The 22,838-nt window shown below is 40.2% G+C and overlaps 3 protein-coding genes across 6 annotated transcripts in view; 2 read left to right on the plus strand and 1 right to left on the minus strand.

Moving 5' to 3' along the window:
• Window positions 1-880, minus strand: part of inppl1b (inositol polyphosphate phosphatase-like 1b) — a 33,915-nt gene extending 33,035 nt beyond the window's left edge. Inside the window, exon 1 of the mRNA XM_088294057.1 lies at window positions 306-880. The gene's annotated coding sequence lies outside the window, so the exon portion shown is untranslated. The remainder of the gene's footprint in view (window positions 1-305) is intronic.
• Window positions 765-14,010, plus strand: rab41 (RAB41, member RAS oncogene family). 4 transcript variants are annotated; one of them, XM_088294063.1, is made up of 8 exons: window positions 765-1,074; window positions 3,376-3,434; window positions 4,610-4,663; window positions 4,927-5,032; window positions 7,082-7,193; window positions 8,836-8,929; window positions 10,876-10,942; window positions 11,411-14,010. In XM_088294063.1, exons 1-8 carry the CDS (start codon window positions 996-998, stop codon window positions 11,473-11,475), a joined length of 636 nt encoding a protein of 211 aa, XP_088150189.1. In that variant the 5' UTR covers window positions 765-995; the 3' UTR covers window positions 11,476-14,010. The 4 variants fall into 4 exon arrangements, with proteins under 4 accessions (XP_088150189.1, XP_088150188.1, XP_088150187.1 ...); XM_088294062.1 differs by lacking the exon at window positions 8,836-8,929 and adding an exon at window positions 9,238-9,331 and having other exon boundaries at window positions 766-1,074; XM_088294061.1 differs by lacking the exon at window positions 4,927-5,032 and adding an exon at window positions 5,543-5,648 and having other exon boundaries at window positions 775-1,074.
• A 1,265-nt stretch (window positions 14,011-15,275) lies between these two features.
• Window positions 15,276-22,362, plus strand: stard14 (START domain containing 14). The gene is made up of 6 exons (XM_088294345.1): window positions 15,276-15,684; window positions 16,830-16,977; window positions 17,946-18,049; window positions 18,818-18,935; window positions 19,473-19,525; window positions 21,656-22,362. The coding sequence occupies exons 1-6, from the start codon at window positions 15,511-15,513 to the stop codon at window positions 21,860-21,862; spliced, it is 804 nt and encodes a 267-aa protein (XP_088150471.1). The 5' UTR covers window positions 15,276-15,510; the 3' UTR covers window positions 21,863-22,362.
• The last annotated feature ends 476 nt before the right edge of the window (window positions 22,363-22,838 follow it).

A 22,838-nucleotide genomic window follows, 5' to 3' on the forward strand; every position in this document is an offset into this window, starting at 1 on the left:
ACACAGCTACTGTTTTAAAGGTCATGTGACTTTGTACAATAGTTGGGTCTTTGGAGTGTCTGCGAACCAATTAAGCATAAAACTAAACAAATACGCACATTTTTACCTGCCCAATTATAAAAACACGTCGGTGAGTGAGTTGTTCTGCCCTTCTGTCCCACTGTTAAGTAACGAATATTTAAAATTAGACATTGGTGTGTTCGTGGAAGGTACGAAGATCTCCACAGTGAGTTTTGCTGCATGTACTGATCAGAATTACCGAACAGGTTTTAGCATACAAGTGTATAAATAGGTTAAACACTTACACTGGCTCATTTCCATATTGCTCATTTGCGTGATTGGAAGTTGGGTCTCTAGTCACTGCAGACAGCTATCACTCACAGCGAGACGGCAGCAGTCCGAAACTCTGAGCAGAGCGAAAAGGGGAGATGGAGCAGAGTCGAGATTCAACTAGATATATTTTATATTTCAGGGGGCAAGCAAGACATTGATACAGTAAGAAGTGGAGTGGAGTAGAGAGCCCTAAAATTTGAAAAATATGTCAAATATAATATATTTTGTGGGATTTAGTTCGGGGGCACAAAATTTATTCGAGGGGGCCAGACCCCCTCTTGCCCTTGCCTAGACCTGGCCCTCTGTGGCTACTTGATCCGGTTAAGGACGATTAAAGGTTTGGACGAAAAAACACTTCCGTCCTTGCTTATTCCATCCATTCATTATCTGTACAGTTGTCTCCGTCCTTTAAAAAAACTTCCCGTCCTCCGGCCGTTCCAAATGGTAGGAAAGCGTTGCCCATTCTTCTCCAAAACCTCGTGGTTGCGCTGTTTCACCTTTGTTAAGTATGAGGGAGTTTAAAAAAAAACGAAAGCAGAGGGCTGTAGTGAGGGGATGACGATCCACTGCTGTGCTGTGCCTGCTCTCCTCTCTCGAGTCTAGACATCACATCACAACCCAAAGCCGGATAGTTAGCTGCTTCTTATTTGGTTTGGGCCAACATGTCGACAACAACCGGCGGCGGGGAGTTCGGCAACCCTCTACGGAAGTTTAAACTCGTCTTCCTAGGCGAGCAGAGCGGTGAGTTTGGTCGCCGTTTGCCAGAGTTGGTGATCGGTAACTGGAATGTGGAGGAGACTCATGCTAGCAGCCGGCTAACTCGCTCGTCGAGTTAGCTTGCGGCCCAATGAGAGAAAATGAACTGTAGTCATACACGGCAACAATTCCAAATGTGTGCATTTATTGGTTTGAAGGAGACAGCAATGTCTGATTTTAAGTTTATCTCGAATTGTGATGATGTCATCGGACACTCAAAGCTACCGAGTCGCTTTTCACATTTGAGCCAACTGTGATTTCAAATGACATCACTAAACAGTGGTACCAATTAATAATCCAGACTTACCTTCAAATGAGTGAAGAGGACATTAAGCGTCTTGGTGTGTGTGATTCGTGTCTACATTGACATTAATGAATGTGAAATGTTAGCCAACAGTAGCTAGTAGCTGTTGACTTTCTGCTATGCGAGCTGTACATTTTTAGCTGGAATTCTCTTTTATTGACACTCAAGATACCGAATTGACACCGCGATATTAAACCGGAATACTGTAAAATAATATTGCATGCAGGAAAGGAACCGTGTAAAAACACCCCGCGTTGTTACCTCCCTTAACGGCTGGACCTTGCTTAGCCACGTCGGCCAGTCGAGGTTAGGACCAGCCAGCCGGCCTTCCTCGACAATTTCACACAGTTGTACATTAAAGACGAAAATAAACGGATTATTCTAACATGGTTATAAACTGTGTTTATGTGCCAGACATGAAACACAAAACAATCTAACTTGTAAGGCAATTTGGCGACAATTTGAATGTCTTTTTTCGTCCATTTTAGTGGCTCCACCCATATTGCCAGCTCAGCTTGTGGGCTCGACAGTTCACAACAGTGAATCACGTCTTTGTCCCATTAAAAACCGATTGAGCCTTCAGTCAGAATTCTTGAACTCTTCTTAAAATTCCGCATACTAGTACACATTTTGACTTAACTGGTAAGACAATTCAGTGCGCAAGTAGAGCGAGTGTGTCGAACCAATGACGTTTCCACTATAAGTGGAGTGACGAGTACACAATTCTTACTAGTAAGCTACAATGCTGTACTAGTAACATTTACTATGCTCAACTAGTCGGCATGGCAAGCACTAGTAACACTCCGATGAAGAATGTTAACTAAATAAGCCTTTTGAACATTTTATTCAATATATCATATTTAAGGTGCATGCACTAGTGCTCTCATTTGGCTCACTATTAAGACAATCTTGCACACTAGTCGTACGACTTGGACCAACATGCAGTAGCGGAAGTCAGTAGTTGGCAGTGGGGGTGATGTCACTACTAGAATACAATTGCTGCTATTACACTTTTAATTGCTCTACCTGTGCATCAGTTGTGTCACGAGTAGTGGTAATAGCATCCAGTTGTCAACCAGCGCAGTTTTGTCTCACTAGAAATGTGTGGCATTCCTAAAAGTATGCTGTTGTAAATTGATTTACAGAAAGATGATAGATTATTCGTTATCCTTGATATCAAGTTAATCAACAGTGTAGCACTACTAATATTACAATCTACAGTGTAGCACTACTAATATTACGAGGCCCAACTAGTAGACGTGTCACTCACTCTTAGCCTCTTTATCAAGCATATGAACTAAATGACCTTTGGAGCATTTATTCAATATCCTTCATAGCTATGTACCGTATTAGTACACTCTTTGTCTTCACGAGTAAGATAATCCTGTGCACTATTAAAACAACTGTTGTCTTACTAGTAATAACTTATCAACATACTTCTGCTTCCCTTTTGGCCTTATAATGTTACTCGTGCAGCACAGTTGTTTACTAGTCAGGTTTAAACATGCACTAGTAGACCGAAAGGGGCACATTACATACATAATTTTGTTTTAGGTTCACATTGGGTACTATAAAAAATGCAAAACAAACTGCTTAGCTATCTATTGTGCAAACAGTTTTTCTGACATTTCAACAAAGCACAAACAGAATCACGCTTTTCTTTTGTGGGCAAAGTGCCACATCCGAAGTATGTCTTCTGTTTAGGGAAATGAAGGTGCAGAGGAGTGCAACCGTAACAGTTTAAAAAGTCACTATAATTGCGGCATTAATAAAGATGTTAAATTGTTAGCATTTTTATGGCTCCTTGGAGGAGAAGTCAATGAAAAATTATGGCAAGCTTTTGCACGCTGCGTAATACAACACGGTGGGCTGTGTTCTACGCTTTTACTCACTTTGGTGCTTATCTCCCATCTATGCATTGCTGACATATTTGGTGTGAGTTTCTTCGTAATTACAACTGAACTCTTGCGTCTTTGTTACAGTGGGAAAGACCTCGCTCATCACCAGGTTTATGTATGACAGCTTTGACAACACCTATCAGGTAATTAAATACGAGCAGTGGCTGAGTACAGTGGAAGACAGTGATTTTGATACACATGTTCCCATCGGAAAGAATGGATAAGTTGGAAGAATTGGCGGACAGCTACAATTACTGCAGTACTCTTACATGTCATCTCTCCTCTGTTACGACGCCGATGCGACCGATTGGAGGCTAGACGTGCCGTTTATACAGGATGGCGACGCATAAAAAGCTTTTACAAGCAGTGTAAAAAGGGTCTCAATGGAGCTGAGCTGTAAAAGCAAAGCGCTGCTGATTGCATGCGTTTCAGAGTTGTGTATTATTTGTTCTTTTCATTTTCAATTGGTAATTGAAAATCAAAACACAAAAGCCATTGATTATTTTGCTATCCCACCTGTCATCTTCGATATCACATATCGTCACAGAGGCCACAGGAATTTTGATTCCAAAAACTTCTTTATCCTCTAGGGCAGGGGTGGGCAAACTTTTTGATTGGCGGGCCACAATGGGTTCTAAAATTTGACAGAGGTGCCGGACCAGGAGCAGATGGATGGAGTGTTTTGGGAACCTCACCTCATATGAGAATAAAAATACATTTAATTTTAAATGAACATGAACAAAAGCATTACAACAAAATATCTGGGTTTGACACACCAGAGTATTTAGAAAATAAAACATTAACAAATGTTTATTCATTTAATTTTTTCAAGTTCGGCGGGCCGGATTAAAACATGTAATGGGCCGCATGTGGCCCCCGGGCCTTAGTTTGCCCACGCCTGCTCTTGGGGGGATATTATGTCTCGCTTGACGGGTCATAGCTAATATCTTCACTTGTGCTCTTGAGCAAACCTCAGTGAAACATAAACACAGCCAATTACATTTTAAAGTCAAACTCCTTCTTGTGACCTGTTTTTAAATTTGCTATTTTGGATCCCAGCATTAAATTGGTCAATGTTTTTTTTTTTATTATTATAGTTAAACCCAAATAAAACAATGAGTCACTTTTTTGATTGCCAACTAAAAATAAAATGGAATGATTTAATAATGCACTGACTATGATGAATCATGCTTTATGACATTGGTATATTTAGCACTGACTGAGCAACGATGCATTTTTGTAACGCTTTTTTGTTTGCATTTTGTGTTGCCTCCTGTTGCTGAGATGTCAGAGTTTTGATCCAGTGATTGTTTTGCAGGCAACAATTGGTATTGACTTTTTGTCAAAAACCATGTACCTCGAAGATCGTACGGTAAGCCATACTGTTCTTAAATATTTTTAAAAGGATTATTAAACCTAGAATGCTTAAAGCATGTTTTGGCTTATTATATATAGCACCCATCATTTCCACATTTTTTTACCCAATCCTACAGTGTCAACATTAATTTTTTTATCAGTCATGGTCATACTTTCAGTTCCCTTTTTTTTTTCCTCCCTTTTCATCCTCTGTTTGGGTCACGAATTCCCTCCCTCCTGTTCCCTACGCGTGCGCATATGTGTCACGGGCGTTCAAAGATTCGGCTGCAGCTCTGGGACACGGCAGGACAGGAGCGTTTCCGCAGCCTCATCCCGAGTTACATCCGAGACTCGGCCGCCGCAGTTGTGGTTTATGACATAGCCAGTAGGTATCACGGCCTTGCCTCGCCTCCTTGTCCTCTGCTTGTACAGTACCGCGTGCAAGGGCATACGATGCAAGAGCATTTGGTGGTGTGGAAGCCCCACTGGACGCCACAGTGAGAGCGTCTCGCAGCATGGCTGCAAAGCATTTCACCGGTAGTGCCCAGCGGGGTGTCCACGCTCTTTAGATGCTCTTTTATGAGAGGCTGCATTGAAAATAAGAGGCTGATGGAATGAATCATGCAACATTTCTTCCGATGTCTCCTTGTGGGCTGAGATCCTCTGAATGGGATGTGACTCAAGAATGATTCAGCAGGGCCTCCTTTTTTTTTCTTTTCTTGCATTAAGCTGCTCACCTCCACTTCATCGTTTCAATTATTTCTCCCTTCATTCCTTTATTTAAAAAAAAAGCTTGGCTTGCAGTTAGTCTTCTATTCCTAGCTCCCCTTTCTTATTCTGCCCCCCCCCCCCTCTTTATCTCCCATCTCCCTCCCCTACCGTTCCAACCCCGCAGGTGCGACTCCAGCTTTGGGACACTGCTGGACAGGAGCGCTTTCGTAGCCTAATTCCCAGCTACATCCGTGACTCTACCATTGCTGTGGTTGTGTATGACATCACCAGTGAGTCAGGGCTGTTCACTAACATTGCTTTTTAGGTGCCGGGAGACGCTTAAGATACATTAGGTACACCTGTGCAATCGAAAGTGAGATGCGTGCATAACATTTTTTAATATCTTTACTGTTTTTTAAAATATAATACACCACCACACGATGGAAAACAAAATCACTGTGGGTACTGACTGCTGTTATGGTGCGTGGACTATTCCAGGTGACCAACACAGCACACCAAACACAAAAATTACCACGATGTGACAGTAACAAGACTGACCTGTGGAGGCAGCACAGTGCCACAGGCGATCCAGACTACCAGAAAATGCAAAGAAGAAAGAAAGAATAGTTGGAGAAGAGGCTAACTTACTGTATCTGCAAACTCAGTTGCCATTAAAAAGCCAGCAGCCAGCAGTTTTGCTGCAATTCGGAATTTGAATTGCCGGCTCATGGTGTCCAAATGTCGCAGATACGTTTATGGATCTTCAAAGTGAGCCAAACTTAAGTCGACTGGTAATGCCACCAAGCTGTAAAAACATTACATACTATCTTGTATTGTGTTTTTATTCAGAATATTGGATAACTCTTTTTAATTTCATATGCACTGGTAGCTAAACAGGAAAGTCGAAATGCACTAATGCAGTCAGTGAATGGGGCGATCAATCATTACCGCCCCTCAAGAGATCCACTTTCCCGCCTTTATTCTAGCTAATTTCCTCTCTTTGTGGCAACCCACATCGAACATAACGGGGGAAAAATACAATTGTTGTGGCCTACAGTATATTAATGTGGAGCCTCAAAGCCAGATACAAGATTGCATTTTTCAACCTAAATCTACGCTGGTCACACACAACGATCAGATTTATTGTCGCCTCTGACAGTTGTCCGAGCACAACTAATAATCGGGCCTTTTCTGACTTTGAGCACGAGCTGTAAATGTTGAAGAGGTTGCCTGATCATTTCTATGTGTGAACACCACTTCGGTGGGATCCGATTGAAGGGCTGTATTTACAATTCTGGAAACTGTCCAATGCTGCTTATTCATATTATTAAATCCATTTAATGATATGCTTATTTTTGTGATAATGCATTCAAATCAGGAAACCAAAATATTTGACCGAGTGCAGTTCTCCACAAATGAAAACTACAACCACAAGGGTAGACATATTGCTAAATGAGCTCCTTTTAAAGCTCTCGGATTGATGTTGCTGGTGTACCTAATGTTGTGTCCACTTGGTGTATTGTCGCTTGGAATTCTTCCGAAATTGTAGAACCAACTTTTTCATTTCCATTTTCCAACTCTGAATACTTTTGCTCACTAACACAAGTAGCCAATCGGACATATGTGAAACTAATATTTGCTTTAAAGCAGCTTTAAAATATTTAGAGGGCTACATGCATCTTATGTGCGTGTACTGACGTCTGTCATTTCCTTTTACTTTCAGATCTCAACTCCTTCCAACAAACCTCAAAGTGGATCGATGACGTACGGACGGAGCGAGGAAGTGATGTCATTATCATGCTCGTTGGGAACAAAACAGACCTGGCCGACAAACGGTATGACCTTGTGTTGTATGTGTGGATGGCGTTGACGTAACATTAGAATCAGAATGCCCTTTATTGTCATTGTTCATTAGAGTCTTGGTGAGAATTATTATTTTACATTGGGTTCAAATAATGTGCGGTGGAGCCTTTGGTCAAGCACACTCCGTTCAACTTCCATTATGTTCAGAATTGAAGACACTTTTCCCCATAAGGAAGCACTGCTCGTCTACTGTGAAGTCCCATAAAAAATGTTTTTATTTTAACAACACCCACCAAATTCAAGCTGGTGCATGTTTCGGAACAAATATTGCAAATAAAACCTCACAAAGTCAAATAAAAAGCAGAAACCACGGAACGCTCATTCCCAGAGGCTCCACTGTTGTTAATTTTTGTGAAACCTCTGCCAGAGCGTCGAATCCCACATTTCCCCCTGAAAGTGCACCTCATTCATCTTTGTTTGTCTTTATAATTTGCCACTTTGAATATGAGTCAGTACTTTTTACAGTGAACCCCCGTTATATCGCAGTTGATTTTTCCCACCTGTGTTATAATAGATTTATAAGTTATTGTTCTTTTTTTATTTTTTTTATTTTATTTTTTTATGGCTTTCTGCAGAATACAAGCTAGTCTGAATTCAGAGTTGCATGCCTTTGCGTAGTAGTAGTTGTCATTCCCGCGGAACAAAGAGAATATTTGCCCGTGACTTTTGTTGTATGCTTTGTACGTGTTGCTGCGCCGTTTGTTTTTAAAATAGCATTTATGATTACTTTAACATCGTTAAATCCTGTTGGCCCGTCTAGCATTTTACATTAGCATTAAGCTACCGGACCTTTGCCAGATAAAATTAAATGGTTTGGTTGGTGTTGATATTTAATTGTAATTAGTTTTACAGTAAACTCTAACTGGAGTTGTCGTTTCCCATTTCTTGATGTGAGTGTCAGAACAGGTGTGAAAATCCTTTTCACACTGCACTTAGCAAAGAGCAGCATGTCATCAATGAGCACATTTGCTGTGACAGCGCAAAGACACAACAAAATTTAATGTTGCACTTAGTGGGCAATTGGTTGAAAAACGTTCAATACAAGAGCGTCGTCGCTGTGACGTCAGACGACGGCTCCTACAGCAAAGGCGTGATTTCAGAGTGCAAAAAGAAAAAGATCTTGGCTGACTTGTACAGTAAACGGCATTGAGAAAATGGAGTAAAGATACATGTGGTGTCCCAAGCTTTGGAACAAAGTACGTCATGTTGAAACAAATGGGAAAAGCCACCAGGCTACTTCCTGGTAGGCTGGGAGCTAACCACTTCCAAATATGGGCAATCTTGTGCATGCGCCCTGACGCTCAGTGACTACCAAGAAAACCAAATGGATTAGCTACAGAACTTTCTTCTTTTAATAGTTGCTCTATATTGTAATCGTTCACCTACTGTGGGTGGATCTGGAACATATTCCCCTTGATAAACGGGGGTTCACAGTTTTTTTTCTTTGCTTCAGATTTGGGTTATTTCCTCAGTTTCATTACATCATTTTGATTTGATTTCATTTCTGCGTGTGTGTTTGCATGTTTTTTGGATTCTCCACCTTGTCTTCTCCCCACCCACCACCTTCCTACACCCCACCACCTCCACCACCACCTTTCCCGGGACCACGGGCAGACAAGTCTCTGTTGAGGCGGCAGAGAGGAAAGCTCGAGAGCTCAATGTGATGTACATAGAGACCAGCGCCAAGGCTGGCTATAACGTCAAACAGGTTGGTGGTGGCTGGCAAAGCGGCCATGTTGTCTTTCATTGTCAGGGAGAGCGACTCCTCCATGTAGTCATTCCCTGGATCGCAACTTAATCAATGCAATGAGTCATTTTCCTGCAAGCCAGCTTAGCGTCGTCTTCGCGCTTGCTTTCTGTCTGTTCTACTCAAACTAACCTCTCTTCCCTTTCAAACAAAAACTCAGCAAGCGTCTTCTCTTTTCTCTCTGCCCTCTCCTTTTGGGTCTGGTTTCTTTGCAATGTTTCTCCCTACCCGTATCTTCCTCTCGGTCCGTGTGGCCTCCACCCGAGCAGACAGATCACCACGGAGGAAGGCGAGCAGAGAGCTAAGGAACTCAATGTCATGTTCATTGAAACCAGCGCAAAGACTGGCTACAATGTCAAACAGGTAGAGATTCCGCTTTCTCTGGCTACTCACTAACTAAATTCTGATTCTGCCCTTTAGCTTCCGACTTTCCTCTTTTATTCCCCTTTTCACTGACTCTCCCTGCGATAAACACAAATTCTCTGCTGGTGGCTTTGTTGTCCTCTAAATCAAAGTTTCTTCAACTGGAACACAAACTCGAGCTCACCTGTTTTCTTAAGCAGAACCATGATTGGTCGTTATCTGAGCCCTGAGAGACTTTGATGTCATTTTCAGTCGACATAAGTGATAAAATGGCCGCCCAGTGAGATCACAAAAAAAACGGGTGGATTTTTTTGCTGCTTAACTCGTATTCCACAAACACAATATTAATCAGAATGTCATTATTTGGATTAGTGAAGGCGCATAGAACATTTTATTGCAAATAATTATTTTGGGGTTGATTTCAACTTTAAAAATGATAACAATGACATACTAAATCAAAATTATAAAATATCGCAATTATAAATTACCATCTCATAATACTAAGATAATAAAGTATGTATTACGACTCAGTATCACATAATTCTGACTCCTCTCCTCATTTTTTATGACTAAGTATCTCATAATAACGACTTAACTTTTTTTTTTATTTCTTAACTCATATTTTTTAACGGACTGAAATGGGTCTATATAGTATTCTTACATAATTTTTATCCCTCAAAAAATGGGAATTTATTAATTACTTTACGCCGCTTTATCGTGAGATTCGCTTCTATATAGATTTTGGATAACGTCACTGCCCAATAAACGAACAACTCTGTAAACCAGTGGTCTCCAACCCTTTTTCCACCGCGGACCGGTTCATACAAGTTCGTTTGCAGAACGCCAACGGGGGTGGGATGGCGGTTGGGGGGTAGTGCTCGCCGCATATTGTGCAGAGCGAGCATTGTAGTCTGCTAGTTTGTGGGTTAAACATTAGCATCATGCGACCGAGAGAATTAGCATCTTGACGTGCGTCAAGAGTCAGATGTGAGAGGGAGAGAGAAAGTTCCCGGTGACTCTTGACTAAAAACGGTTGTTGCTCTGTTGTTGGCGTCAGCGACGGCCCGCAGTAGTGTTATAATAATAAAAGAGAGATAATACTAAACTAACATCTTCATCGTCTTTGGAAGACATTGATCAGCCTTAAATAATAAATAAACCACAAGTACTGCAAGTTTGTTTTTTTTCCGCGACCTGATCCAAAGTGGCCCATGGACCCGTTCCCGGCCCACTGCCCGGTGGTTGGGGACCACTGCTGTAAACCACAGGATGGCCGAGTGGCTGCCAGGATGGCCGAGTGGTCTAAGGCGCCGCGTTCAGGACCCAGTCTCCCCAGGAGGCCTGGGTTCGAATCTCGAATTTCCCCATTGTGGGACTAATAAAGGCAATATTATTATTATTATTATTAAACCCATTGCCTGACTAAACTGTGATACATTTCTCTAAAATCTGAATATGTTTTGGTTTGAAATGCTTTTTATGGTTATGGTATATTTATTTCTGCATCCTGTTCTTAGCTAATTCTTGCGTATTTTGTTTTGCAGCTGTTCCGTCGTGTTGCGGCTGCATTACCTGGAATGGACAGCACAGCGGAGAAAAGCAAAGAAGACAGTATCCTTTAAAAGTGACAGTGGCTCTCAAACTGGCGTCTGACATTTGCACCTTGGCGGTCGGCAAAATAATTTGCCATGAATGATGTTTTGTAATTACGGCAATAAATACACATGGTAGTCATGTTTAATTGCTGTAAGTATTATTAGGGGGACCTTGAATATTTTGTGATATTAGAAGTTTTGTTCATGAAATTCAAACTATGACTATTATGTTGAACTTTGATCTTAATATAATATTACAACTTTACCTTGATAAAGTTACAACTGTATCATCGTAAGATTACATTTTATCTTGACAAAAAATTCTCTTCTACAAAAAAAAATATTTAGAAAAACTGAAATTGAATTAGTATTAATAGACCTCAACATTTTGAGAACCCCTGGTAGAACATAATGTTTTCTTATCCGTTTAAAAAAAAAAAAAGCCAACTTACGGCGGACATTGCTTAACTCCAACTCCCCTCAGTGATCGACATCAAACTGGAGAAGCAGCCAGAGATGACTGTCACCGAGAGCAGCTGCTCGTGCTAGTACACGACACTCAAAGCCAGCCCATCAAGCCTGTCTCAACCACCGCCCGCCCACTCCCACCCCCCTCCCGCCACCTCCCTCCACCAACAGCTTGTCTCTCAGTGGCCACTCGGGGAACAAACACTGGAGAGTTAGCGCGTGGATGTGCGTTACTGAATCCAAACAGTCCACGTTGAAATCAAAGGGATACGTGAGCCAATGCGCGTTTTCTGTTTGATGACTTGCATGGCATTAAAGTAAATTCATAGAAGCGCAGACTGACTTAGCTAACGGCTTTTTGGGTTATCGCACAACCTCAGAGTCTTTGTGCTGTGACTATTTTTTTATTTACGTTTCTTTTGTCATTGCTGTCACGTAAAACTGCTTCGGATTGTTTAGGTCACTCTACAAGTTTTACAATAGAGAAGTTCTAAGATGGCTGCTTATTTCTTCACTGATGTATTTTAAGGAAGTAAAGACAGGATCTTACTAATTGTCACACAAACTTCACACTTCAAATTTTTGCCACATATTAACACAACACAGCAGGAGGCATCATTAGGTGTGTGATTAAGCTTTGACATTTATTCCATATCCTTTCTATCTAACGTAAGGTCCATGTACTATTCTGCTCTTTATCCTCACTAGTAGGACAATTTAGCACACTAATAGAGTGACTATGTTACTGGTCATGTTTTTGTTTTTTTTCACTAGTAGTGCCACATTTAGCCTACTTGGTCCCAGTTAAACCTTATTAGTAATCTACTGTACTGCACTAGTAACATTACTCAGTAGAACTAGTAGGCATGTGTCACACACTAGTATCCTACTAGTATATCAAATATAAGCAAAAATGGCTTTCCACAAAACCGTTTGAGCATGTATTTGATATAGTAGAACAACTGTGTCGTGTTTTATTCCTCTACTAGTATGCAACTAAACCTTATTGATAAATTATTGTGCTGCACTGTGAAAAACTAGGTGATAATGACTAGAAATTCATAGTCAGTCGGAGTACTATTAGTCAATTAGTGCACAGTTTTGACTCACTAATAACATAGTTGTCCTAACTGGAATGCCAAATTTAGTCTTACTAGTTAGGACGGAGCATGCAAGTACATATTGGACAAAAGCTTGTGGAGTTTTCAATATCCTGGTGAAAAAGGCTACTAGTGCCTAATAATGCTTGTTTGGCCTAGTAAGGCAGCACAGTACTTCACTAGTATGTTCTATTTGCTTATTAGGAGGCCGAAAGTGACAGTCGTTCTGGAAAAAATACTACTCAGACAATGGTTTTACTAGTGCGCTGAATTGTCTTACTAGTGAGGACAGAGCATACTACTAGATTGATCTTACGATGACTATCAAAGAAATGGAATAAATGCGTAAACAGATTAATGGTCTGAAGATCTGCAAAATGTATTGACAAACTTGAGATTTTTTTTTTTTTCGTCCAATCGCAGAGTGAGCAAAGCAGTCCCAAACTGCGATTCACTCTCCACCACATCTTATTGCACTGTGTACGTGTGCATCACTTTAGACCAAGCGATTTTGTCAAAGTAAAGCTATCTCACGTAAACCCAAGCTGTCCTGATAACACCCATAAGCACCTAAATGCTAATTTCACCATACTAACAAGGACGTGAGGACTAGTTACTCTGTAGGTTACACTTTCCCACACAATTGCCATGCCATCGATCCTCCGCGTTGTGTTTATCACACTTCCATCGCAGCGCATGCTCGCCATGCAGGATTTCTACGGACGACGACACAGATGCCTTGCTTGTTTTGTTCACCAACGTTGTGCACTGAATCAAGCCACAAATATTGTAAAATAGATGAAAAGGGAAGCCGGCAGACAGGTTGGTGGCTTCGACTCGTTGTTTTCTAGAGCCGGTCGACGAGAGCATGTCCTCCAAAAAAAAAAAAAAAATGCTTACTAACACTCCCGCTGTAAAAAGGCCACGTTAGTCGCAGTATCCTTCGCTGTATTGCTCTTATTGCTTGTGTAGGACTGGTGTTTTTATGTGATTATTTATTCAGTAACTTGGACATACACATGAAAATTGTTCGCTTGACCAAAAGTGCAAATGCTGAGGCGCATGTCAAAAAGCAGTTTTATTTATTTGCGTGTCTGCCGAGTAGCCTCACTCTTTCTTCATGGCATTCTCGTACAGCTAGAAAGGACTTGGTCACACTGTTTACAGTCAAGGCCATAAAGGCTGCACACACACAAACACACAGAGTGAACCACAAACCAATTCTTTAGCCATAGCGTAAATGAACACATTGGTCCTTCTTGGCTGTCGCTGATTTTAAAAGTATATGTCGATATTTTAAGGAAAAAAATGGATTTAGAGCTCTTCTATGACTTGCCACAACTTAATACTCAGCTTTGTGCTCTTCGGAATCGTGTCTGTCCACTTGAACTATGCTGTCTACTCGTGTTTAGCAATGTTGTGTGAATACTATTACTATCTGGTGTGTAAAAAGGAGAGTTAAAGGCACACAAGTGTAGGCCTATCACATGGAATACAATAAAGATTATTTCACCAATGAGTGTTCTTGGAGCTTCATTTTAGTTTTTTAATGTTTTGTACCCCAAAAAAAAACACGTGCTACTCTAACCCATTGGAATTACAGCACGGCGTATTAAATTGAATGAAAAGGGTTTGTTTGGCTCCCTCTTGTGGCATGTATTGGAATTTTTTTATAGCGCGTAAATTGTACTCAAATTTGGCTAACTCGTAACTTGGTTTAGCTCTTGGAAAATACATTAACCTAAGGAGTCATTTTCCACCTAGAATCTTTTTTTTTTTTTTTTTTTTACAAGGTGTGCAATTGGCCAAAAAAAAGGGACTTCATCACATCGAGCTCTGGTACTGATTGTCAATAGCAACGCTGTTCTTTTTTTTAGCCCCATTCATTCATTCAATGGAATGTTAGATTTCATCATGACGGTTTCAGCACTTAAGTTATGGGGAGTTCGTTACACACTGTTCATGCGTGTCACAATGACAAATCATAGACCGAAACTACTGAAAACTTAAACACTATGTAACACTATTACGGAGTGAAGGTGTGGCCAGGTGAGAAGGTTACAGTGACTAAGCAAAAAGCATCGATGGCAAAAGTAATCATACTACTTATTTAGACGTACTAAAGAAATAATCTGGTAGAAGGACTGATTTGACTCCTTAAGTAAAAGCAAAGAAAAGGACAGGTGTGTGTGGGGGGGGGGGGGTCCCACTTTGGGACAAATCCGAAAGGCCTAAACAAAGATAATGTGTTATTTCAGTTTTGTATTTTACATTTTTATAATTCATTGAATTTCACACTGCTATGGAGACTCGGATATGACATGGATATGGAAATAAATAGTGGCTACAAAGAAAAGGATACAGCATAATTGGTAAATTTACGATGATATCCATTAGCAATTTTGGTCGGCAAATGGAGCACACCTTGGCTAGAAACTACGCCGTTGTGTCCCACCTGGCAAGTTGTAAGAAAAAGGTGCGCTCGATTTGTGTACCCAGAAGAAAATAATATTACACGTACTAAATCATTCATTTGTACTTTTGACGCGTTTTCCAAAGTACCTACTTAATGGCTATTATTAATATTCCATGCAAATTTTATTTCAAATACGTCGACATAAATTAACACTGTGCCAACGAGAGAGACCTACTCGAGTGGGGTGGGTGGGTACGTAAAATGGTAAATATATAGGCTTGCACAAAGTATTTATATTCAAGTTGAGTTTGTGCGTTTTGGAGGGTGGTGCCTTTTTTTTTGTACTTGCAGGTGTTACGACGTCACCAATGGAGGTGTGTTACGAGTTCCTCTTCGAGTGCGTGCGTGAGTCATGGCAGGGCTCAGGAATTTGGCTTCAAGAATCCTGCTCGACTCGATCGGCGATTCACTTCTCTTTATATTCAGACAGCAACCCGCAAAAAGCTCAACTTGACTTTGGAGAACTTTCAATAGAAAAGACACCTCGTCCGTTCTCTTCTTCTTCTTTTGTGCTTGCGTGCTTGTTGGGAAATCGGCAGCATGTCTTTTGCTAGCATCCTACCGGACGACTCTGCGTTTGCTGCTTTCAAGGATCAGTGTTTGTCTACCGCGGGGAATTGGCACAAAAAGTACGACAAACATGGGATGCAAGTGTGGATGGAAATCCCAACGGACACGGGGAACAGCTCCGGGCCGAAAGTGCACAAGATCAAGGTAAAATGAAAAAAAAAAACACACACGTGTACACTCTACGACATTAGAATGTTTTTTTTTTTACACCAGCACATTAAAACGAATTTCCAGCTCTCTCAGTACCACCATCATGGCCAACATGAAAATGCAGTGGTAGGCCTTCGTAGTCTTCATCAAAAGTAGCAGTTAAGGACTACTTTTTGAAATATTATTCTGAGACATTGTAACGTTATAACACGTACTGCGCTTAATTATCGTGTACAGTATGTATTTCCTTCCCAAAATGTTACCGACAATTAAAAACAAACCAAGCAACTCAAAAAGATTAAAAGCAAATATATTGTAGTTCAATGTTAAATACAACTGAACTGTGCTAAACAAATTTACTGCAATGGATTTTAAAAAGGGGGAGGCAGCATACCACATTTTAAGAAACACTGCATCAAAATATGGTTATTCGTTTCATTTGGTGAATGAATAAATAGTTCACGTCAAAAAACAAAACTCTGACGTTATACATAATAATTTAACATAGGGAGAGATACTTTCAAGAAGATCAATTCCCCGTAGTTTAGCAGTAGTATTTGAATGTCTGGTTGCAGTTGAACAAACGATGTTACGAGGTCAATTGCTTCCAAGGGAATCGGAATACCAGTTGTAGTTTATATAATATGTAAAAGTGGAGTGTCGCAGGGTATACGTGTGTGTTGGATTTTCTTTTTTTAAATATTTTTCATTTTGTTTTTAACATTTGTTTTTAAAAATCAGTCAGTTTTAATTCATTTTTAGGGCATGTTTGTTCGTTTTAGTATTTGAATTGTTTTACTATATGATGTAATAGTCACATGCAAGATTAAAAAAAGTCACAGTTATGTGTAATTAAGTAATCTACAATTATTAAACAATTTCCTCCTTCTGGACAGACAATAATACAAAACAAATAATTTTAGATAAACCCTGAAAGCTTATGTATGATATTAATTGACAAAGATAAAAATAAAGTAGATTTTCGGTACAGTTAGTTTTATTAATTTCAGTTATTTTTCATTTTTAAAATAATTTTATTTTATTTAATTTATTGTGTTAACTAATATATTTTTACTATTTTAGTTGTAGTTGTTTCCCTTCATTTTCGTTTACTATACTAACCTTGGTGTGTCTTCCAGTGTAAACTCACAACCAAAGAAGTCTCTGCAGAGACCATGTACGACGTCATCCACGACAGCACGTATCGGCAGAAGTGGGACTCCAACATGGTCGAAGGCAAAGACATCGCCCGTGTCTCTGACTGCGCCGATGTTGGCTACTACGCATGTGAGTGGGCTTATCTTTCCTGGACTGACAAACAACCTTCCATCTATCCAACCATTTTCGACAGAGCTTGTACTTAGTCGTGTAGTGTGTTAAGTGGAGCTGGATACACTCTGGTTTGGTCACCAGACAATCACATGTGACATACAATAGACCAGGGGTGTCCAAGCTACAGCTCAGGGGCCATTTGTGACCCCTGCTCCATTTGTAAGTGGCCCACAGTCTATACTAAAAATGACATTTCACACGACTTGCAAGCCTAGATTAAAACAAAAGGTTTTGGTGGGCAGAGTGAGAAGGCAAGGTGTCAAAAAAATAAATGTCACTACTAATAATGAATTACTCATATACTGCAGGGCTTTACTAAATATACTAAGACAAGTAAACTACTTACATCCACATTAATAACACAATTTCCCTTCAAAACACTGGTGAATAAAGATAATTGAATTTTAGAAACAAAAATACCGTAGTTTCTTCTGACTTTCTGCTCTTTAAAGGTCCAATTTACGAAGATTATCACACAGTCATAGTCGTCTTACGACAGTTTCTAAATGTGGAGATGGAATTTGTTAGCTGTTCACTGCAGGGGCGGATCTAGTGCAGTTGGACACAGGGCCGTTGGCCACCCCAAAAACTTGAAATATCCATTTGCTATATCACCTTTAACATAAGGCTGTTACGTAACATTTTGTCAAATTAAGTAGAAAATATAAACACTATTTCGCAACTGACTTTTGGTGAAAGGGGTAGACCCTGGTTTTGCGTGGCGAATCCTGAAGCCTTGTAAGGAAGTCCCTGATCAGTTCAAGTCATGGGATTCATGTTGACACAATGAAGAGGATGCAGGAGGCCCCTGAGTCGCGTCCAGTGTGTTTGTCGTCATAACAAGGCCGACTTCGAGAAAGACAATTTTAGGGGAAACCCACAAAACATCTCTAAGATCGCCCTGTCTCATTTGTCCCGTGCAGGGAAATGTCCAAAGCCGATTATGGAACGGGATGTGGTGACCCTGCGCTCGTGGCGAGTGACAGACGACGAGTACATCATCATGAACTTCTCCGTTAAACATCCGGTACGTACTCACCCAAAAAATTCTTTGGAGTGTGGTGTAAAACTGAATTTGTTTCAGGAGTTCCATTCAACGAGGGGAATGTGTATAAAACAAATTCATTAGACACAGAGTGGAATATTTAATTCCGTTCATAATTTAGGAACAAGAAATAAAACTGCTTAAATTATGAGTCAGTAGTATTGAAGACATAATTAAATATAAAATGTGCTTAAATCTGTTTTTAAAAACAAGTCTTCAACATTAAATGCAAATGCTTTGTACTAAAAAGTTAAATACAACTGAACTGTACTTATGGCAGTAATTAATGTCACAAAAGCACATTTTAAGAATTACTAAGAGCAAAAACAAAGTAAAGAATTCCTGGATAAGAAACTAAGTGATTTTCAAAGCCGAAAAGTTCCCTGGGAGGTCATTTGAAATTTTGGGCCCTGTGACAGAAAACACCCTCTCTCTTCTGATCTTTCGTTTACACTTCGGTACTTCCACAAGCAGCAGAGCAAGGCCATTTGGATATTTAAGATTGAATGAACTCTTGAGGGCACATGATGCCAGTGGAGGTAGGCCAGAATAGGAGTCATGTTCCAGTTTAGAAGCAAGCAGCAGCATTTTGAACCCACTTGGACACGTTTGAGGGGGGGCTGGCTGGCTCCAAAGTACATTGGATTCTTGTAATCCAGCTGGGATATTCGACACTCTGCTAATTTTTCTATGATGCCTCCAATGAAGATTAGTTATTTGAATTGTGACACATTCTCCATTCCGTTCCAGAATTTCCCTCCTCGCAAAGACAGGGTGCGAGCCGTTTCCATCCTCACTGGTTATTACATCAAGGCTACAGGGCCCAGCAGCTGCATTTTCCTTTATTTGTCACAAGCCGACCCAAAAGGTGAGAAAGACTTCCGACACAAATGAGTCAACCTTTGTTGTGTTTGTTTCGACCCCGTGAAGTGAATGCGGAGATGTATTTCCAAAGACGTTATAAACGTTTGAAGATGAGCGGCGCAATGTGCGACTGGTTAGCACATCCACCTCACAGCTCAAAAGTCGTGGGTTAGATTCTGGCTACGACCTTCCTTGCGTGGAGTTCGGATGTTCTTCCCTCGCCTGCGTGGGTTTTACTCTGGCTTCGTTCCAAAAACACGCATGTTCAGTTATTGAAAATTTGTAGAATGTCCCGAGGGTGTGACTGGTTGTTTATCTATGTGTGCCCTGCGATTGGGCGAGAACTCGATACTACTCAATTATGGGGCAACAATGTTACACTGAGGCATGTCAAATTCGCCCCACGTCAAATACTTTGAACGGCCATAGGGAAATGTCAAACAAGTGAAACAGCAAAAGATTGACTGTTATTTTTTGTATGTATTTTAAAATGAACGTCTGTAAAGATTAAGTTGCATATTTTGCACTATTCTCCTTCCAGGTTCTCTTCCAAAGTGGTTAGTAAACAAAGCATCTGAAGTCTTGGCGCCGAGGGTAAGTCGTGACACGAGCGGAGCTACATCAGGGGTGTACAAAGATTTTTTCCGAATCACATTACTCGGTTTGCGAGCAAAAAAATACAGTACAGTGTTCAAAAAAAAAAAAAAAAAAAGAGAGATTTGAATATCCGAATCACAAACATGTCCTAAGGCAGGAAAAACAAATCAGCTTTGTGTTGAAGAAAAAAAAAAAGTAAATTTGTTTATGAAATTTTTCCTTTGTGCTTCGCGTGAGTACAGTAGTTGTAAAAAAATACTGAATAAAAACCGTTTTTGTCACACGTTTCCCTCGTCTTGGCTAGCCGGGGTAAGTTTAAGACAGACATAAATTTAGTGTATCGTAGTCGTAGGTTTGTGTCTGTGTGTAAAAAAAAAAAAAGAAACTGAAAGGTTTTGTGTGTCTCAAAGGACAATGGTAACCATAGAAACTGTTTTGAAGGGCCTGTTCTTGCTGACAAAAGAGCTGTTGACGTCTCAGCCGGCGCAACTCGTTCACCCAGTTTCACATGCGCATGCCGCACTCTCAAACTGTTCGCGTGAGGGCAAACGCGTATGCGTGTGCGCGCGTGTGTGGCAATGCGCGTGTACACTTCTGAGAAGCACACAGTTACAAAGTTAAAGGGATTTGTCGGGACTGAGACATGAAAGGTTTCCAAGGGCGTGCCTCGGTAAACGTTGACGGCAAATTAGGTAATGACAAAGACGAGATGACTGAATTTTGAACTTTTCTTTTGTGAGAATAGACGATTTTCCTGGAGGGGGCAAAGTAGGTCACAAATAGGCAGCCGTGCATTTACTTTCTCGAGAGTCCTGTAATTAGAAGTAATTAACCTGACTTTTATAGTGTGGGACAAATTGACCCATGTGGAAATTTAAAATGATGAAGTAAATATTTTTAAAATATATTAATAAGAATAATAATTAAGTAGGACAGCCTTTTTTTGTGGCGGGATTTATGTATTTTATTTCATTACTCTACTATTTTTGCATTTCGCTTGAGTCTCGCCAAAATGTCACATTTTGGTGAATTTCTTATTTTTCAAAAATCGATACATTGGTCAGTCCACAACCGTGGGAGTTGCTTTTACTCATTATTGACCAATCTACAGTGTTGAAAATGGCTTGCTCTCGCTCAAGAAGCAAAGCTCTCTTTTTGGGGTCTCCTGAAAAGTGACTATTTCTGAGGTTTTGGCACGACTCCAGAAATTTACATGAACTATTGAATTTACTGACCCCGCAATGACACAAGGGACTAAAATTGGGTCTTAAATGTCAAATTAACATTTTTCTAAAAACACAGTAGGTCTTATCGACCCATGAGAATGTGTGACGTAGGGCAAATACAATTTTAAAGATACTTGGAATACAAATTGCTAAAAGAATATATGTAATAAAGTTTATTAGTAAAATAATCCATTTTATATTTACACTTTTTTAACCTCATCTCCAAATGCCCATTTGTCAATTTTTATTTGAAACATTTTCCCACCCCTGCCACAGACAATAGACAAAAAGGTATTTCATGTTTCCAGTTCCGACTGTTTGAACAAAGCGACTTCTGCTCACAAAGAAATAAACTGCTGCCAAAAGGAGACAAATACAATAGTGCAATCATAGAACGGTGTCAGATGCTTATTCATATCTGCTGCAATTATGAGGTTGCCACGGTGATGCAATGACAAGGATTGTGCTCTGAAACACTTTTCAGAATTAACCACTCAGCTATAGAGACCTCCGAAAAAATATTGAACTACTACCCCTTCCCTCACACTGGAAACACATTTAACTTAATAAAAGACCATTTTTAAAGCATGTCCACGCACCTATTTTTACTATATTGCTTTCAGGAGACGATTATATAACATCACTTAAAGGAAAGAAGACCGGCTCGCACAGTTCCCCAAATAATTATTTGCCACTCCCAGATGAAGAATTAAACAACAAAATGTTCAACCTACCAAACCATTGTCAATAATTCCAAAAGTCAATTAGCTTAATGCTAACGTCAAATACGAAAACCCATAGACAAGCTAACGGAAATGAGTAACGATGTATTTGAAAACATGTCCCTTTTTGTGAGCAGTGTTGATTTTAAAATGACTAATGATTGTCCCACCACGTCCAGGTGTTGAAGAACGTGCTCAAAGCGGGTCAGGACTACCCAAAGTGGAAGGAACAGAACAAACCGGATAACAAGCCGTGGCTGTATCCCGATCAATGCATGCTGCCCAAGATGAACCCGGACAATCTGGCCATCCAGCGGGGCGACTCGCTTGAGAACATGGACGAAAGTGCCATGGATGAGGATGAGACGTCGCAGAATAAAAAATGAGCTGTCCCTCACAAATGACGTGTTTACATATTTTTAAATCACCCAGAAGGTGCTCTAATAAGCTCAATTCAAGTCTTTTTTTAATTATTTTATTTTCTAAACCTGCAGCACACCGGTTAGACACTGTTTTTTTTTTTACAAAGGTTTTTTTTGTCAGGCCGTTTCATTGCTTTTGTTTATGAAAGTTTATTAATTAAAGAAAATACAAAAAATATTTTTTTAAGGTTTTTATTTTTGGTGACGCACTAGCTTTTTTTAAACACACTACTGGAGGATTGTTTATGCAGTTGAGTAATTACATTTTTTTTGGTACTGTGTTATTTTAATATTTGCTTACCTGATTGATTAATGTCTTTCACAGCTGTTTTATTTATTTAACGTTTGTGATTGAGGAAAAGAAATGAAGCCTGCTGCCAGACGGATTTTTTTTATGATGCTCAGCTGATGTCTACTTGTGAATTTTGGGAGGGAGAAAAAAATTAAACTTAGGTTTAAACCAAGATTAAGTTTTGTGGTCATTTGTGTTTTCCATACAAACATTGACTTGGATTGTGACATCCTTAGACAGGATAGCAAACTATATTCAAAACTCAGTGGCGGGCCGTGCGTTTCACACGTGGGCCTTCAGTAAAGACTACTTAGTCTGACTTGAATAAATCCCTCTCATATTGCCATCTTTTATGACGCTACAGCTGGAGAAATAATATACAGAAAGACTTACACAATGAGTGTTGGACGACCTAGCTTCTCTTGAAAGCTCCGTCTTGAAAATGGCCTCACAAGTGTATCGCCAGTTAAAACCACTTTTCCCTCCTTCAGTCATTATGGTTTAAAAAAGCAAGTATATATTTTAGATTTTCGAACGGTCGCCAGTTACAACTTCCCGGTGTGTTGATTGCGCATAGGGCAGCCCCCTCACGAATGGGTGTCCAATCACAAGCCGCGTTCATCGCCTTCGGCGTAAGGCCAGCGAGAA

Source organism: Idiotropiscis lumnitzeri, chromosome 4 (genome assembly GCF_059441095.1).
Source record: "Idiotropiscis lumnitzeri isolate Australia: NSW breed Sydney's pygmy pipehorse chromosome 4, RoL_Ilum_1.0, whole genome shotgun sequence".
Taxonomy (NCBI): Eukaryota; Metazoa; Chordata; class Actinopteri; order Syngnathiformes; family Syngnathidae; genus Idiotropiscis; species Idiotropiscis lumnitzeri.